Consider the following 19,191-nt stretch of genomic DNA (forward strand, 5'->3'; position numbering starts at 1 on the left):
ATTGAGAAAGAAAATTTCTCTCAACCACCCAAGAAGTGAAAAAGTGTTAGACTGCAATACCTGCCGCCTGGAGCCCAGTTTCTCTTCGAGATTCTCCTGTTCCCCACCCTCATCGTCATCCCTCACTTAAATTCAGTTTAAACACATGGTATGAAGGTGATCTTCCGAGATAAAAATCTGTTCTCATCCCGGTTCCATGGCTTAAAATCCTTCGGAGTTTTTGCCCTGGCCTTTCAGGCCATACTCCTTAGCAAAGCAGTGTAACCTGGCCTTGGCTGACTTCTTCCAGCTTCACTTTTTACCCCTTATTGCTCTAGTTTCCTGTGTGTGTTGTGTTTCTGATACCTCTTCCTTTTCCTGGGAAATGTCCTCTCTGCTTGCCACACATACCCAAACCTCCTGCACTAGCTATATCAACCACTGTCCTTTAACTGGTGGATTGTCCTCCAAGACCTAGTTTTACAGTCGCTCCTGTTGGTGCCTCCCCTGAACTTTCACCCTCTTAAGTGTTCTTCTCTAAGCCCTGTAACACCCTACATCTGCTTTTGTGGAGGGTGTTCTGATTTCCTGCTGGGACGATCGTCTGCCTCCCTCATTTGACTCAGTTCCTTAAAGCCAGGAACCTTGTTCTTCATCTCGAATCCCAGGACCAAGCCTAAGCCTGGTACCCAGTGAACATTCAATAGCTACTTGTAAGTGAATTGAGAAGCAGGTCAGAGAACTGACCAGGGATCATCCACTCCCAAATGGTGTATCAATTAGAACTCTTGTGGATGCAAGTGACAGAAACCTCCACTCTGACTGGTTTGATTGTCTTACAGGATTGAAAAGCCTGTGTGTTGTTCTAGCTTCAGGAATTGCTGGATTCGGTTGTCCAATCAGTGTCACTGAGATGTTGGGTTTTTTTTTTTTTTTCCAATTTCTCTACCTCTCCACTGTGCTGGTTTTCCGTGAAGAGATTCTGTCCTTAGGGCAACGAGATGGCTGATAAGCTTATCTTCCAGTTTCCAGTTGAGAAAAACAATGTTAGCCACCTTGATAGTTTGAACAGAGGGTAGAATTTGCTCCTGCTGCCCCTAATTGGCCTGTCTGGGGGTCATGTGCCCAAGTCTGAACTAATAATTGTTGACCTGTGGATGAGAAACATTGATTGGCTCAGGTTGAATCATATGATGAAGCAATGGAATTGAGACTGTGGTGCCGGTGACTTCACCCCAAGCAACAGACTGAAAGCAAAAGCTCCTAAGGGCAACAGCAGGGTACTCTTTGTATTCAAAGGGAGTAAAGAGACCGCTGCAATAAAAGAAGAGCCCCGAGGCAAGTTGGTTCCAGAGTGCCTCCTTTTGCACAAGTAGACGTTTTCGGGACCACGGATCTCAAGAGAAATTCATCTTTTTACAACGGCACTGATTTTGTTTTTTTCCCTTGCTTTTGCATTTTCAAGGGACCCTGTAAAATGGGGGTTATTCTTGTTAGATGTACAGGTATCATGTGCTGAGCTGTGCTCATTCGTTTCAGTCGTGTTCAACTCTTTGTGACCCTATGGACTGGCCCACCAGGCTCTGTCCGTGGGATTCTCCAGGCAAGAATACTGGAGCGGGTTGCCGTGCCCTTCTCCAGGGGAATCTTCTCTACCCAGGGACTGAATCTGAGTCTCCTGCATTGCAGGTGGATTCTTGACTGCTGAGCCATCAGGAAAGTGAAGTCGTTCAGTCGTGTCCAACTCTTTGCGACCCCATGGACTGTAGCCCACCAGGCTCCTCTGTCCATGGGATTCTCCAGGCAAGAATACTGGAGTGGGTTGCCATTTCCTTCTCCAGGGGAATCTTCCCAACCCAGGGATCGAACCCAGGTCTCCCGGATTGTAGGCAGATACTTTAACCTCTGAGCCACCAGGGAAGCCTTGTGTAAATCAACTGGAGAGCTATGTAAGTTGACTAGAGAGACAGGTTAGAGATAGTTGAGAGACACAAAATCCTACTGCTGCTTGATAAGACCCTGGTATCTTTCCTGGCTTGAAAACTTACTCAGGAAAGTGAGAGAATGACTGAACTCCAAATCTCTTTCTGGTGAAATGGGGCACACTGAATGGAGACATTTGGTGTCCCTCGGAAGAACAAGTCTTTAGTATCAGGGACTGTCAGTTCCAGGGCACCTCACAGTAACTCCTTCTGTACAAATTCATTCATGCAAAACTTCTGAGTGCCTAACTATTCCCATTGGCAGTCTGTTAGGTAGGAGAGAGAGAGAGGTAAACAAAACAGATTTTAGGGAGCTCACATTAGAGAGAGCCAATAGAAACACAAATAAGATACTTTCACACTGAGATAAATGCTATGAGTAAGTTTGGGAGATATGAATGAGAGGGACTAAGAGTGAGTTATTTTAGATAGATGTTTTCTCTGAGGTGGGATGAGAGCTGGTGCCTGGAGGATGAGAAAACGCCAACCATGCAAATCACTATTTAGGACTTCCCAAGAAGATGGAGAGTGTAGCTGGGAAATGTGAAGTAGCGCCTTGCTCCTCAAGGGGAGATCCCAGACCAGCAGCATCAGAATCACCTGGGAGCTTATTAGACATGCTGAATCCCAGAACCCGCCCCAGCCCTACTGAGTCAGAATCCACATTTAATGAAGTGGCCCAGATGATTCGTAGGCATGGTAAACTTTGAAAAATGCTGGACTCTTGATCTTTTCTGCAGCTCACTAGGAAGGTATAAAACCTGCTGAGGCAGGGAGTAGGGAATACTGCTGTCAGCAGCCACTAGAAACGGGAACATTTGCTGCTGCTGCTTCTGTAACAGACCAGCCGGGCTGCTGGAGAAGATCATGAGGTTTTCACGTGTTAGAGTCCTAGAGGTTTTCTAGGTTAGTTCCCTTGCTTTACAGGAGACTGAGGTTCTTGGAGAAGGCGTGACCTGCCCAAGGTGGGCGCCTCTGGGCAGGATCTAGGATCTAGGAGTTTCCTTTCTCTGGGCTACCTTTCAAATATTGACAGGACAGATTAGAGTGAGAATGGAGGAGGGGATGATAAGGTGATTGGGAAATACTTTCACATGCAGCACTGGAAAACAGCTGGCCTTGGTGTTTCATTCTGTGAGGCAGAACTAAAAAAATATACATGAGAACCAGGTTCATTTACAGGGAAGCAAATTTCAGCTCAAGGCTAGGAACCTTTCTAAGATTTAGAGCCAAACAATTGAAAGTGCCTCATACAGGCAGTCAGTTAGTTCAGTCTCTCAGTCACGTCCGACCCTTTGCTACCCCATGGACTGCAGCACATCAGCCTTCCCTGTCCATCATCAACTCCTGGAGCTTGCTCAAACTCATGTCCATTGAGCCGGTGATGCCATCCAACCAACTCATCCTCTGTTGTCCCCTTCTCTTCCTGCCTTCCAATCTTTCCCAGCATCAGGGTCTTTTCCAATGAGTCAGTTCTTCCCATCAGGTGGCCAAAGTATTGGAGCTTCAGCTTCAGCATCAGTCCTTCCAATGAATATTTAAGGTTGACTTCCTTTAGGATTAACTGGTTGGATCTCTTTGCATTCCAAGGGACTCTCAAGAATCTTCTCCAACACCACAGTTCAAAAGCATCAGTTCTTCGGCACTCAGCTTTCTTTATGGTCCAACTCTCATATCCATACATGACTACTGGAAAAACTATATCCTTGACTAGATGGACCTTTGTTGGCAAAGTAATGTCTCTGCTTTTTAATATACTATCTTGGTTGGTCATAGCTTTTTTCCACGGAGCAAGCGTCTTTTAATCTCATGGCTACAGTCACCATCTGCAGTGATTTTGGAGCCCAAAAAAATAAATGGTGTTTATTTATTACTGCCTGTATGGGAGACCGGAGAAGGCAATGGCACCCCACTCCAGTACTCTTGCCTGGAAAATCCCATGGACGGAGGAGCCTCGTAGGCTGCAGTCCATGGGGTCGCTAGGAGTCGGACACGACTGAGTGACTTCACTTTCACTTTCCACTTTCATACATTGGAGAAGGAAATGGCACCCCACTCCCGTGTTCTTGCCTGGAGAATCCCAGAGACGGGGGAGCCTGGTGGGCTGCCGTCTATGGGGTTGCACAGAGTTGGACCCACACCTTGTGCCGTCAGGTGTTTTAATGGTGTTTAAAAAAATAAAGTCTCTCACTGTTTCCCCTGTTTCCCCATCTATTTGCCATGAAATGATGGGACCGGACATGCCATGATCTTAATTTTTTGAATGTTGAGTTTTAAGCCAGCTTTTTCGCACTCCTCTTTCACTTTCATCAAGAGGCTCTTTAGTTGTTCTCTTTCTGCCATAAGGGTGGTGTCATCTGCGTATCTGAGGTTACTGATATTTCTCCCAGCCATCTTGATTCTAGCTTGTGCTTCATCTAGCCCAGCACTTCGCATGATGTACTCTGCATAGAAGTTAAATAAGCAGGGTGACAATATACAGACTTGACAGTACTCCTTTCACAATTTGGAACCAGTCTGTTGTTCATGTGGGGTTCTACTGTTGCTTCTTGACCTGCATTCTTGATTTCGCAGGAGGCGTTTTCCTTCCCAGGGATTTGGGGTGGGGAAGGCTTGTCTGGGGCGAGGGCTGGTGAGAAGCCGACTGGCTGGCCTCAGATTGCTGGGGCCTATGGACAGGACCGCGCAGGGTGTGGGGCCGGAGGCGGTTGGGGCCCATTCCTGAACGCCCCCGCCGAGACTGGAGAAGAAAGAGCCCGGAGCTGCAGCGATAACCGGCCAGAGGCTCTGTCTCCCATACAGGCAATAAGTATCCACAAAACCCCCTCTCTGGTAGGAGCTTGACTGGATCAGGGTTTCACAAAAGATAGTTGTTTGCATCTTCACATTTTTGTGGGCCATATCATTTGTAAGTATTTTAAATTGACATAAAAATATGAATATGTGTAAAGTACACTAATCTTCATTGTACACTGGATGAATTTTCACCGTAAGTCTATACCTTTGTTATCTACCATCCAGATCAAAATACCAAACGTGCCCAGCACCTGCCCTACACTTTTCAGCCAATAATGCTTCTCTCTCTAGATAACCACTGTTCTTGCTTTGATTACAATCAATTTGCACATTTCTGAACTTATATGAAGTTCATATAAAGTGTGTCCATTTTTTACTTAAAGTTTTTCTCTAAGTAGATTCATTTTTACAACTTATCTAAGAAACAACATCAATGAAATCGTTTGATGTGATAGATGTTTCCCCCCAATATACACTAAAACACACAACTTGCAAAATGAGCTTCTTCGTGTACCAAGAGACCACATTTTGCTTCTCAAAAGCCGCCAGATGATTTTTTAGGTCCTTGCAACTTGAAGATTTGAGGTGAAAAGCCCAAAGTTTATGGAATACCCTGTCACAATCCCAATGCCATCATAGGCCAGCGATTCATCTAACTAAAACACTTGTTGAATACCTAGCAGCGACTCTCAAGGCACTGCACTCCACTCTCTGGAAAAGACCCCACTTTCTGATTTCCAGGGGAGAGAAAGAGAAAAGTAAATCATTTCAGGGTGTGTTATGGTAAGTGCTGCAGCTCAGGTGAGCACCCTGACACAGAGGAAGGGCGGTTTCCGGAGTCAGGGAGCAGAGGAGAGGGTGGGTGAGCATATCAGTCGGCACCTCTACCAGCCACCCGACTTTGATCACTTGGCCGCAGCGCAGCAGCTGCGGTCAACCTCAGCCTTCCTTAGCAACCTGAGGGGCCGCACAGGCGCCTTCCTATTAGCCGGGAGGGGTTTGATGGGCAGCTCTGCCGCGCAACCCCGGAGCGCGGCTCCTGGCGCCGCGCTCACTCACCGGCGGGCTCGGAGGCATTACCGCCCCCCGGGTGCCCCGCCCACCTCCCGAGCGGCGCGCGGCGCATGCGCAGGCGGTTTGGGGGCTGTGTGCAGGGCTATCGCCGAGCCGGAGCAGCTGCGGAGAGGCTCCTGGGCTCCGCCGAGGTCGCCGCTCCCGCTCCTCGCTTCGGCCGCCGCAGTTTCCAAGCAGCCGCTGGGGGAGCGGCAGCTTATTGTCTTTCTCCGCGGCCAAGGTGCGGAGCTGCTCCAGCTCGGCCCGCGGGGGAGCCCCGGGAGCCGCACGGTGAGAGCGCGACTGAACTCGGCGGAGTTGGGGGAAGTTTTGCGGTTAGAGGAGGGGTCGCGGCGGGGAGCGTGGGCCGCTCCGGGCTGGGGCGCGGGGCTACCCGGGCGCGGCCTGGGATGCATGGGCGCCGGGGATCGTTCCCCGGCTCTCCGCGCCTCCGCCCGGGCCTCCCCATCACGCATTGTCTGCCCTCGCCGCTCCCGCAGCCCAACCCCGGGGCCGCCTCCGCTCCCGGGCTGGGGGGGCGCGGCCGATCCCGCCCGGCTGCGATGCCCCACCTCCCGTGAGGCATCACCGCGGGGCCCGGACCCCCGGTCTTCCCCGGGTCGGCTCCTCCGGGAACGGGGGCCGCAGTCGCTCCCCCGCGGGAACTGCGGCTGCTCCGCTGGTCCCACCGGTCGGGGAGCCGGCGAACAAGTGCCGTGGACGCGAGGGAGCGGCTCTCGGGGGCCGCGGCGAGCGGTAAACACGCCGGGCCTGGCCGGCCTCGCGGGGGCGCCCTGGGCGCTTGCTCCCGGGGGCGCGGCCGGGGCGCCCGCGAGGGGTCGGAGACGTGCAGCCCGGGGGGAACCCGCCTTGGGACAGTCGCCTGAGCTCCGCTCTCGTCGAGTTCAAGTGCAGCCAAACTTTGAAACCAAACAGTACTTTTTTTTTGGGTAAATACCACTTACTGAACCCCTCTCCCTTCCCCACTCTCCCCCCCCCCCGCCCCCAAAGTCAACCAGTAGGTTAAACTTTTAAAATAAATATGGGGGAAGTCCTCAAGAGTTTTTCTATCAGAAGAAAGGATAGGGTTGTTTTTTTTCTTTCTTTTTGGTAATAGTGCTTAGAGCAAAATGACTCCATAGCATTTAGTTTTCTAGATCTTACCTGTGAACTCAGGAGTTCACAGATGTAAGTTGGATTGAGCAATATTTGGTGTTCAGTCTTAGCTTTAACACTCCTCAGTGAAGTTATTTTGAGAGTTTGTTGCCGCAGGCATACGGAACTAAAGTAAAAAACAGTGCCTTTTTTTCTCGTTCAGCAACCCCCTCCCCCGTTTTAGTTAGTTTCATAAGTAGCTTTTTCTATTTTTTTTTTTTTAATCGTTGGCTCGCCCAGATCAGGATAAACGATGGAAAAATCACTTGGAAGAATCATTTTCTGCAAGTTTGTAAAGGAGCTGTGATAAATCATTGTTACAGTCCCATAGCCTTCCGTGGTCTCTTGGGAATTTGCAGATGGCAAGCCCTGTCGTCAAGCTTTGGGTGCTTCGTTCTGCTGAATTCAGTTCATTTGGCTTATGAAGTCAGAATGATTCTGTTTAAATCCCCACGGTGGATCCAGCATAAATGTCTGTTAGATTGCATGGTGGAAGAAAATGACCAGAATGTGTTTCTATCAATTGTTTGTATTCCTTTGCCGTCTAGTAAATTAACAAGAAAACTTCGAACCAAACACCGTGCAGGTCAGTTTGCGTTTCAGTTGGTTTCTCCTGCTGAGTGACCGATGTGAGGTGTGCCCTGGGTTTTTCTGGTTTCCTTGGCCTCATTTTGCAACTGTGTTCACCTGACAAAGCTAAAGAAAAATGTCCTGATGGCATAAGCTTGGATTTTTGAAGTACAGCCACAAGTTTGGTTTTAGGAGTCATAATCCGTGCCCTTTGGGTTTTCCTTCCCAAAGTTGTGCAGGTTTAGGTGGCTTGTGTGTAGGGGTGGGGTGGGGGCTGGGAGGAGGGGTTAACAGAGGTTGGAAGGAGTTGTCAGGGAGGGACAAAATGTAAACAAACACTGCTTAGAACCTTAGGTGACAAGCAGATCTGTTCCTCTGCCTCTCTGATAGCATGTTATACATACCTTTGTTTTAGGGTTTCTTGCACTTCATTATTTTTGCCTGACGACTGGCAACTGCATATGTGGTATATATATATATATATATGGACTCCTCTTCCAGCCTGTTAACTCCGGAGGGCTGTGATGAGTCTCAGCTGTGTGCCTCCTTGCCCAGAAGGAGTCTTAACACAGCGCAGGTGCTCAGGAGGTGTTGGTATTGGGTGAAGTGGCTTGGTTGGTGCTTCACCCGAACATGGGACCCAGGGAACCACTGAACCTGGGGACTCGTTAACGGTGGCAGCTTACTCGCAGGCCTGTAATGCGATTTACTGTACTTCATACAAGGATGTCTGACCTAAAGAATCGAGGTTTAAATCGTGTGCTGTGGATTTTGTAAACTGGTTTCTGATTGGGAAAATTTCTCCCTTTTTTGTTAAAATGACTAAGACTGCCAGACACATCCATTCACTCCCCTGCCTGTTGATACCTCTGTTGTGACTTGGGGAGGTAGCACAGTGTCGAAGAATGCACATTCTTTGGAATTAGGTAAACTTGAATTCAAATCCCCACCCTTCCGTTGACAAGGTGGGTAGCCTTGAGCAGGCAGGTCCCTTATCCACTCTGAGCTTCGGCTTCCTACCGTGTAAGGTATAGTAACATACTTTAGAGCATTCTTAGAAATAAATGAAGCTGTGTGATGATCTTCATAGTATGCCTGTTATCTGGTAGCTGTACTGACAGTGATTTGGGTACTTTTTTGTATGGTTTAAACCATGTTTAAAAGTCTGATGCATCTGAGCATAGTGGTTTAGCTGTTTTTCATAGAGGGAACGCTTCTCAGGGCACTCAAAACCGGTGCTATGGGACAACCCAGAGGGATGGGATGGGGTGGGGAGGGAGGTGGGGGGAGGTTCACCGTGGGGGACACATGTACACCCGTGGCTGATTCATCTTGATGTGTGGCAAAAGCCACAATTCAATTAAGATAAATTTTTTAAAAAGAAGAAATACATCGTGGCTGTTGTGGAATAATATTTGGTATTCCTACTGATACTAGTATATATAATTATTTGTTATGTTCTGCTTTGTTAACTCTGTAAGTAAAAGTACTGCCCCTAGTATAACAATTAAAAAAAAAAGAGGGAATGCTTCTGGGAATTGAGTCTTAAATGCAGTTTTTTAGAAGGTGAAGTTGAACTGAACGTTAATAGAATTAGCAGTTTTATTTTTATCTTCTAAATCAGTTGTTAATCTTTGAGTGGGCCTGGCAGTTTGGCTCAGTAGGACAGAACTCTGCATTTATAGTGTTTAGGAAATGGTCAGAAATGGGTTGTTTTCAAGACTTGGAGTAGGGTATCTGAGTTAGTTAGTTCCAGCTCTTCTTCCTTATTTTACCTTAATTTTGAAAAATAGTTGATACGGATTATGACTACATTTCTCACACTTGCTTAAGATGGAACTGGCCTGTGGGTTAACAGGTGGTATTACTTCCTCTTCAAAAACACTTTTGAAGGTGCCACCATCTGTGGGAGGAAGCAGTGCTTTAAATCAGTTATACCAGCGTATTTTGAAAATTCACAATACCAAGTGGAATAGATACATTCTAGAAATATTAACCTGTCATGGCATTTCTGTATATTGAATCTTATCTTTCCATTTTTTAATAAAATAAAGGCAAAAAGTTAATCCTGAAGGATTACAGTAAACCTTTAAATATTATATTTGACCAGACTCACAGATTGAGGGGAAAAACCAAAGCTGACAAAGCTAGATGAACCCACTTGGACTTTTGATAATCCCCTTTTAAAGTTAATGTTGCAGTGCGCTTGAATACACAGGGTTATTACTGATGGGGACAAGCATCCGTTTGGAAGCTGTGCTCCCGTCACTGTCAGTCTGTCTTAACCGCTGTCTGTGGGGAGAGAGGAGGAAGCTCTTGGTGGAAAGAAGTTGGCTTCCTTCACGTGTCTTCGCATCTGTGGTTCTGTAGCCCAATGGGGACAGATTGAGTAGAAGATGGGTAGGTAACCCATTTTGGTCCGTCCTTGCTCAAAGAAGGCCCCAGTAGACCTGATACCGAGATACGATGATTGTTACGAATGTTTGTGTAGGACAGTGGTGTGTTTTCCTTTTACTTATTCAGAGCTGTGTTCAGAGCCCTGGAAAGGTGGATATCAGTGTGCGTGATGTGGCTTTTGGGGTGGGGAGAAGGGAACAGTGTGAGGGATTTACCATTTATGTCACTCAGTAAGCTCTCCTATTAGTAATCAGTCCTTTTGAATTTTTGCTTATGATCCTATCGTAAGCCTGTGTTTGGCCACAGAAATCGTCTTTACCACTTCAAAAGGCTAATTATTCCTGAATGGTTAGGAATTAAGTATGTTGCATTGTAATGAGTTAGTCTTTTAGACAACTGAAGATGTCAAGCAAGAGAAAAGTACCTTGGAGTTATGCAATGTAGTGTTCCATCAGCCCCAGGTAATTGCTGGTGATGTCTGCTGAAAGCGTGTGATACAGGACCGCATGGCTGACTTCCTGAGCTTCACCAATTATTGGCAGTGCGTCCTTGAGGAGGCCACTTCGTGTGTCTCAGACTTAGCATCCTTACTTATAAAATAAGGACAAATTCGATATTGTCATCTAATCTCCTGCCCTCTACTGTCAATGAGAAACTCCGGAGAGAAAACACTATACAAGTGCTTTGTCATGTTGTAGTTTTGTTGGTTGGCTACTGGTTTGGATAAAATTCAAATCTTAGTATAAAATGGGAAAACATCTAATGAAGTTTGTTGATTTTTTTTCTTTGTAAATATTATACCATTTCTTTTGCCATTCTTACTTAGGAAAATGGATACTGCTCACTTTTGCCTCTTTACAGATTTCCTTTTACAGCGTATTTGTTATGGGATATTTTTCTAAATTCAGTGCTTGCTGGGAGACCCACATTACTCTGAAATCACAGGAACTGACATTGGATCCCAGTACTTGAAGTCAGGTGAAACCACAATAAACAGTGAACAAAGAATGTCAGAGTGTTTCAGAAGGGTACAAAAGAAGCTAGCCTAGTCACTGTCTGATCTTCACTGACTCATTTTCTTAAAAAAAGGTTTACTCCAGTCAGGGAATGTGCCTCTTATGTGTCAGATGTTATACAGTGTGTCTTACATTTTATATATGGCTGAGTTGTGTGGCATGTAGGATATTAGTTTCCGGACCAGGGATTAAACCCTACATTGGGAGTGTGAACTCTTAACCACTGGACCACCAGGAAAGTCCTACATTTATTTCATTTTTGAAACAAATCAATGAGGCAGGATTATTGATTCGTTTTAGGAGGGCTTCCCTGGTGGCTCAGATGGTAAAGAATCTGCCTCAATGCAGAAGACCCAGGTTCGATCCTTGGATTGGGCAGATCCCCTGGAGAAGGAAATGGCAACCCACTCCAGTATTCTTGCCTGGAGAATTCCATGGACAGAGGAGCCTGGCGGGCTACAGTCCATGGGGTCGTAAAGAGTCAGACATGACTGAGTGAGTAACACTTTCAGGAGGAGGAAACACCCAAGAAAATGATTTGACAGTGGTCACATAGTTTTAAATTTTGGTGTTAAAATTTGAATATCTGAAGTCACTTTATTCTGGCTGCAAAGGGCATGCTTTTCATATCACTAATATCACCTGAAAAGAGTACAGTTTGTAAACAAATCAGGTTTATTGAGTTGTTGTTTATATGATAAAATGCACCCATTTTAAGTGTATAGAGTTTGACACGTTTTGACGAATATATTCATGCATGTAACTTAACAGCACAATAAAGGTATAGAATGTTGCCATCAATCCAGAAAGTTCATTGTATTCTCCAGAGAGTTCTGGCTTCGCCCCTCCCTCTGCTGCCTAGCTCACCATAGGCAACCACTGCTCTGCTCTCTGCCACCAGTTTTGTTTACAGACTATGGCCCACAGACCAGATCTGCCCTACTGGTTTTTTTTTTTTTTTATTAAGCTTTATTGGGACACAGCAGTGTTGCTTTGTTTCCATATTGTGTGTGGTTGCTTTGGTGCTACAGTGACAGCAGTTACAAGACACCCTGTGATCCACAAAGCTGAAAATATTTACTAATCTCCCAGAAAAAGTTTGCTAAGCCTTGTTCTATGTAACTAATTATAATGATGACATTTGAACAATTCTGTAGTATTCAGTGCATATTCAACTTTTCCTGTTTGTCCTCCAAATAGCTTTTTGTAGTTAATTAAAAAAATCAGGATATTATTCCATTGCGTGTGTGTGTGTGTGTGTGTATGTGGGCACACGCACATTCGGACATAGTTCTGTAAATAGTGTCGCTGTGAAAATTGGGGTGCATGTGTCTTTTTGAATTAGAGTTTTAAACTTTTCAAGTTAGTTGTCTTCTTATCATCCTGAAAGTAAAAAGACTTCGCTCTGTATTTTTCTCCTAGAATTTTTATAGTTCAAAATTTTACAGTTTAGGTTTATGAATCACTTGAGTTAATTTTTCTCATGGTGCAAAGTGTGGATTGAGATTGATTTTTTTTTTTTTTGGCATGTGGGTGTGTAGTTTTTCCAGCAGTGTTTCTTGAAAAGACATCTTTCTCCACAGAATTGCCTTTGTACGTTTGCTGAAAGCCAGTTGATCATGTATGTGTGGGTCTGTTCCTGGATTCTGTCGTATTGGTCTGTCTTTCATTATTCTTTCACCACACTGTTGATTACTGTATCTATATAGTGAGTCCTAAAATCAGGTAGTATGAGTTCTCTAATTGAGTTATTTTTCAGAATTATCTTTGATTATTCTAGTTGCTTTGCCTTTCCAAGTACGTTCTATTTACTTATTTTTATTTATTTTTTGGCTGCACTTCAAAGCTTGTGGGACCCTAGTTCCCTGACCAGGGATTGAATCTGGTCCCTTGACAGTGAAAGCGTGGAGTCCTAACCATTGAATCTCCAGGGAATTCCCCCCAAGTATATTTTAGAATCAGCTTGTTGAGAAGAATCCTGTCAGGATTTTTGATTGGCCCTGTATTGAATCTGTAAATCACTTAGGGTAGAATTGACAGCTTAGTCATATTGAGCCATGAACACATGGTTTATGATGTTCTATTTATTTTGACTTTTTTTTGTTGTTGTTAGTGTTTTGTAGATTTTAGTAATTGGATCTTGCATGTTTTTAAAATAAGATTAATATGTATTTCATATTTTCTGGTGGTGTTGTGAATGATGCTTTTAAAATGTCAGTTTCCTGTTGTTGATTGCTAGTCTGTAGAAATAGGATTGACTTTTTTTATGTGACCCTTTGTCTTACAAACTTGCTAAACTTACCTGGGCTCTTGTTCATAGACAGTAATGTCATTGGCAATACGGGGAGTTTGATTTCTTTGCAGTCGATATGCCTTTTATTTGTTTTTCTTTATTGAACTGGCTAGGACCTCCTGTGTGATGATGAATAGGAGTTTTGAAAGTGGACCTTTTCCTGATGTTAAGGGGAGAACATTCGTGTTTTCCCATTAACATGATGTTCTTTATAGTTTTTGTTTTTGTAGTTGTAAAGGTGTTCTTTATCAGGTTGATAAAGTTCTGTTTCTAGTTTGCTGAGTTTTTATCACGAATGGGTACTGAATATTGTCACAGGCTTCTTCTGCATCTGTCGAGGTGATCATATATTTTTTCTTCTTTAATCAGTAGATATGGTGAATTACACTGCTTTTTTAGTGTTGAACTAGCCTTGTATTCTTTTGATAATCCTCAGTCATGATGTATTTTTAGATATTGTTGAATTCAGTTTGCTGCTGTGAATCTTTTTTATTTTCTTTTTTGTCTATTAATGTTCCTTTAAAAAGTTCTTGGTCATATGTGTAATACTCATGTCATAGTTGATAAAGTCTTAGCTCATTAATTCCATTATTTGTTTCTATAGGCCTTTTCTTTTTTCATTTTTGGGTCACATCTTGGTAATTTCTTGTTAAATCCTAGAAATGGTGAATTTTAATTTGTTGGTTGCTGTCGACTGGTCCAAGTGAGATCAACCCTGCTGCTGCTGCTGCTAAGTCACTTCAGTCGTGTCCGACTCTGTGCGACCCCATAGACGGCAGCCCACCAGGCTCCCCCGTCCCTGGGATTCTCCAGGCAGGAACACTGGAGTGGGTTGCCATTTCCTTCTCCAATGCATGCAAGTGAAAGTGAAGTCGCTCAGTCGTGTCCGACTCCCAGCGACCCCATGGACTGCAGCCTACCAGGCTCCTCTGTCCATGGGATTTTCCAGGCAAGAGTATTGGAGTGGGGTGCCATTGCCTTCTCCGTAGATCAACCCTAGCTGTATCCTTTTACTCTAAGACTTGTTTCGCCCCATTATTAAGGCATGAAGCCACCATAGTTTTCATTGAAGAATGGTATGTTCTCTGTTCTCGCTGGTCTGAGTCTCTGCCAGCCCTGTGTGAGCTCTGGGGTTATGTAGCATATAGTCCTTGGGTCATTCTTTGCCTGCCCTTGTAGATTTACAGTATGCACACACAGCTTGTTATTCGTTATTAGACTCAGGCAGGCCTCTGTGCTGAATTCTGGAGATCCTTCTTCATGCAACTCTCTCCTTTCTAGTACTCTGGTTTTTAGCTTCCTGAGCCTTCTCATGCTCTTGGACTTCCTACTTGACAAGCCTGCCTTGCTCTGCTTGGGCTCCTCAAAGCACATGGTCCAGGATGTGCCTCCAGGCTGAGAAGGCTGGTGCATGTGTGGAGTTCCCCTCTTCCCAGTCCTGTGCTGCTGGTGGTCCAGTGACTAAAAGACGTTGCCATTTTGCCGTCCATTTTTTTGGTTGTTGGTGGGGGTGCGAGCAGGAAGGAGTCTGGATCCAGGTACTCCATCACGGTTGGAAATTGAAATCCTTTGAAAGAGTATAATTTATTGATGATGCTTAAAATCTCCTTACAGGAGTCTCCAAGTCTTTGTGGGTGTAAATATCAAAGAAATATTTGTTAAATGTCTATGTAGCTAGCCTTTACTCTGTAGGGAATACAGAAGAAGTCATGTCCATCTGTTTGCGACCCCATGGAATGTAGCCTGCCAGGCTCCTCTGTCCATGGGATTTCCCAGGCAAGAATATTGGAGTGGGTTGCCATTCCCTTCTCCAGGGGAATCTTCCCGACGTAGGGATCAAAGCTGGATCTCTTGCTTGGCAGGCGGATTCTTTACTACCTCTATAGAATATACGTGAGATTAATCAAAGATGTGAAATGCTCTAGTGATGAGCAGAAAAGTGGTGTGATAACTTTCGTATAACGATTCGTTCTTTTACATCTTTGTTTCTTAACCTGTATTTATATTTCCTTCTATGGCACAGGATGGAGTGAGTCAGTGGGTACAGAGTATTGGCTCTTTCAGATGTGTTTGGCGACTTATTTGCTCTGTGGCTTTAGATAAATTGTCTCTGAAAATCAGCATTCTCTTTTGTAAAATAGGCACGTGACATACCTTGTTGGGTTGTTTATTAATTTATTCAGCACATGTGAGGGGATTTCAGTGACAAAAGGCAGTTGCTTCCATCAAGGGGCTGACATCTTAGCAAGAGAAGCAGAACATAAACAGGTAGAAGGCCGGTCGTGATAATTGAAGGAAGAAGATGAAGAGCATTCAAAACATTGGGGGAGGATGTCAAACTTTCTGAGATGAGGTTTCTGAGAGAGACCCGAGCGAAGTGACGAGAGCAGACCTGAAGGGCTCTGGATGTTCCGAGTGGAAGGGGCAGCAGGGGCAAAGGACTTGAGGGGAGAGTATGAACAGGGAGGCGGAGGATGGGGCCAGAGAGAAGAGCGATACATATGCAGGTATACACATATATATACATAAAATATACATGCACGTAGTTGTTGCTGCTGTGGAGTCGCTGAGTCGTGTCTGATTGTTCCCCATGGACTCTCCAGACTCCTCTGGCCCTGGAATTCTCCAGGCAAGAATACTGGAGTGGTTTGCCATTTTCTTCTCCAGGGGATCTTTCTGACCCAGGGATTAAGCTTTGTCTGTTTCCCTGGCAGGCGGGGTTAAGCAAGATCTGTTCAGTCGCTCAGTCGTGTCGGACTCTTTGCGACCCCATGAATCGCAGCACGCCAGGCCTCCCTGTCCACACCCAAATTCATGTCCATCGAGTTGGTGATGCCATCCAGCCATCTCATCCTCTGTCGTCCCCTTCTCCTCCTGCCCCCAATCCCTCCCAGCATCAGAGTCTTTTCCAGTGAGTCAGCTCTTGGCATGAGGTGGCCAAAGTATTGGAATTTCAGCTTTAGCATCAGTCCTTCGAAAGAACACCCAGGACTGATCTCCTTTAGAATGGACTGGTTGGATCTCCTTGCAGTGCAAGGGACTCTCAAGAGTCTTCTCCAACACCACAGTTCAGAAGCATCAATTCTTTGGTACTTAGCTTTCTTCACAGTCCAACTCTCACATCCATACATGACCACGGGAAAAACCATAGCCTTGACTAGATGCACCTTTGTTGGCAAAGTAATGTCTCTGCTTTTGAATATGCTATCTAGGTTGGTCATAACTTTCCTTCCAAGCAGTAAGCATCTTTTAATTTCATGGCTGCAATCACCATCTACAGTGAGTTTGGAGCACCCCTCAAAAATAATAAAGTGTGACACTATTTCCACTGTTTCCCCATCTATTTCCCATGAAGTGATGGGACCAGATGCCATAATCTTAGTTTGCTGAATGTTGAGCTTTAAGCCAACTTTTTCACACGCCTCTTTCACTTTCATCAAGAGGCTCTTTAGTTCCTCTTCACTTTCTGCCATAAGGGTGGTGTCATCTGCATATCTGAGGTTATTGATATTTCTCCCGGCAGTTTTGATTCCAGCTTGTTCTTCATCCAGCCCAGTGTTTCTCATGATGTACTCTGCATATAAGTTAAATAAGCAGGGTGACAATATACAGCCTTGATGTACTCCTTTTCCTATTTGGAACCAGCCTGTTGTTCCATGTCCAGTTCTAACTTGCTTCCTGACCTGCATACAAATTTCTCAAGAGGCAGGTCAGGTGATCCGGTATTCCTATCTCTTTCAGAATTTTCCACAGTTTATTTTCCACCCTGTCCAACACCAACTCCTGGAGCTTGCTCAAGCTCATATCCATCGAGTTGGCGGTACCATCCAACCATCTCATCCTCTGTCATCTCCTCTCCTCCTGCCCTCAGTCTTTCCCAGCATCAGGGTCTTTCCCAGTGAGTCAGTTCTTCGTATCAGGTGGCCAAAGTATTGGAGTTTCAGTTTCAGCATCAGTCCTTGAATATTCAGGACTGATTTCCTTTAGGATCGACTGGTTGGATCTCCTTGTAGTCCAAGGAACTCTCAAGAGTCTTCTCCAACACCACAGTTCAAAAGCATCTGTTCTTGGTGCTCAGCTTTCTTTATAGTCCAACTTTCACATCCATTCATGACCACTGGAAAAACCATAGCCTTGACTAGATGGACCTTTGTTGGCAAAGTAATGTGTCTGCTTTTTAATATGCTATCTAGGTTAGTCATAGCTTTTCTTCCAAGGAGTAAACATCTTTTAATTTGATGGCTGTAGTCACCATCTGCAGTGATTTTGGAGCCCCAAAAAATAGTCTGTCACTGTTTCCATTGTTTCTCCATCTATTTGCCATGAAGTGATGGAACTGGATGCCATGGTCTTCCTGTTTTGAATGTTGAGTTTTAAGCCAGCTTTTTCACTCTCTTTCACTTTTATCAAGAGGCTCTTTAGTTGTCCTTCGCTTTCTGCCATAAGAGTGGTGGTATCTGCATATCTAGGGTTATTGATATTTCTCCCGGCAGTCTTGATTCTAGCTTGTACTTCATCCAGCCTGACACTTCGCTGATGTACTCTGCATATAAGTTAAATAAGCAGGGTGACATATACATCCTTGATGTACTCCTTTTCCCTGTTGTTGTTGTTCCATGTCCAGTTCTAACTGTTGCTTCTTGACCTCCATACAGATTTCTCAGGAGGCAGGTAAGGTGTCTGGTATTCCCACCTTTTGAAGAATTTTCCACAGTTGTGATCCACACAGTCAAAGGCTTTGACATAGTCAATAAAACAGAAGTAGATGTTTTTCTGGAACTCTCTTGCTTTTTCAGTGATCCAAGGGATGTTGGCAATTTGATCTCTGGCTCCTCTGCCTTTTATAAATCTAGCTTGAACATCTGGAAGTTCACGGGTTCACATACTGTTGAAGCCTGGCTTGGAGAATTTTGAGCATTACTTTGCTAGTGTGTCAGATGAATGCAATTGTGCAGTAGTTTGAATGTTCTTTGGCATTGCCTTTCTTTGGGATTGGAATGAAAACTGACCTTTTCCAGTCCTGTGGCCACTGCTGAGTTTTCCAAATTTGCTGGCATATTGAGTGCAGCACTTTCACAACATCATCTTCCAGGATTTGAAATAGCTCAACTGGAATTCCATCACCTCCACTAGCTCTGTTTGTAATGATGCTTCCTAAGGCCCACTTGACTTGCATTCCAGGATGTCTGGCTTCTAGGTGAGTGATCACAGCATTGTGGTTATCCGGGTCATGAAGATCTTTCTTGTATAGTTCTTCTGTGTATCCTTGCCACCTTTTCTTAGTATCTTCTGCCTCTGTTAGGTCCGTACCACTTCTGTCCTTTATTGTGCCCATCTATCAGTGATCTTTAAATGTGATGCAGGGGTGTATCAGGGCTTCCCTGATGGCTCAGATGGTAAAGAACCTGCCTGCAATGAGGGAGACCAGGGTTCTATCCCTAGATTGGGAAGATCCCCAAGAGGAGCGCATGGCAACCCACTCCAGTACTCTTGCCTGAAGAATCCCCATGGATAGAGGAGCCTGTTGGACTACAGTCCATGGATTTGCAAAGAGTCGGACATTTCTGAGCGACTAAGCAAACACACACACACACAGACACACACACAGGGGTTGTGTGTGTAATTTTTACACACAAAGTAGTTTGGAAGGAATTTATCACAGAGTGTTAACTGTAGTTTTGTTTGTAGAGTGAGATGACAGTAGAATTTTTTTTTTTTTACCTCCTAAATGCTTTGCTATATCTGTATCTATCTCTGTATATGTTTTAATTTTTCATTTTCAAGTAGAGGTGATGCTTGGGAGCGTCTGCCCGCTTGGTGAGTCTCTGGGCTGATGCAGTTTCTTTGTTTGTGGTTGTTCACACTTCGTCCTCCACAGATGGGTCTTTGACTGTGGTCTGTTGTCTTGAAAATTTGAGCCGTTGATCTCCAGCGGGGACGTCAGGGGAGA

General features: G+C 45.0%; 1 protein-coding gene across 11 annotated transcripts in view; it reads left to right on the plus strand.

Moving 5' to 3' along the window:
• Positions 1-5,720: 5,720 nt before the first annotated feature.
• The window catches only part of AKAP13 (A-kinase anchoring protein 13), a 324,467-nt gene continuing 310,996 nt past the window's right edge, over positions 5,721-19,191 (plus strand). For 10 of the 11 annotated variants that reach the window (XM_059879258.1, XM_059879260.1, XM_059879263.1 and 7 more), the window contains exon 1: positions 5,867-6,101. In XM_059879258.1, the coding sequence (XP_059735241.1) occupies positions 5,882-6,101 (220 nt within the window). In that variant the 5' untranslated portion in view covers positions 5,867-5,881. Of the gene's footprint in view, positions 6,102-19,191 lie in introns of all 11 variants that reach the window. The other variant, XM_024982287.2, reaches the window with a different exon arrangement.

The sequence above is a fragment of the Bos taurus genome, chromosome 21, assembly GCF_002263795.3.
Source record: "Bos taurus isolate L1 Dominette 01449 registration number 42190680 breed Hereford chromosome 21, ARS-UCD2.0, whole genome shotgun sequence".
Lineage (NCBI taxonomy): Eukaryota > Metazoa > Chordata > Mammalia > Artiodactyla > Bovidae > Bos > Bos taurus.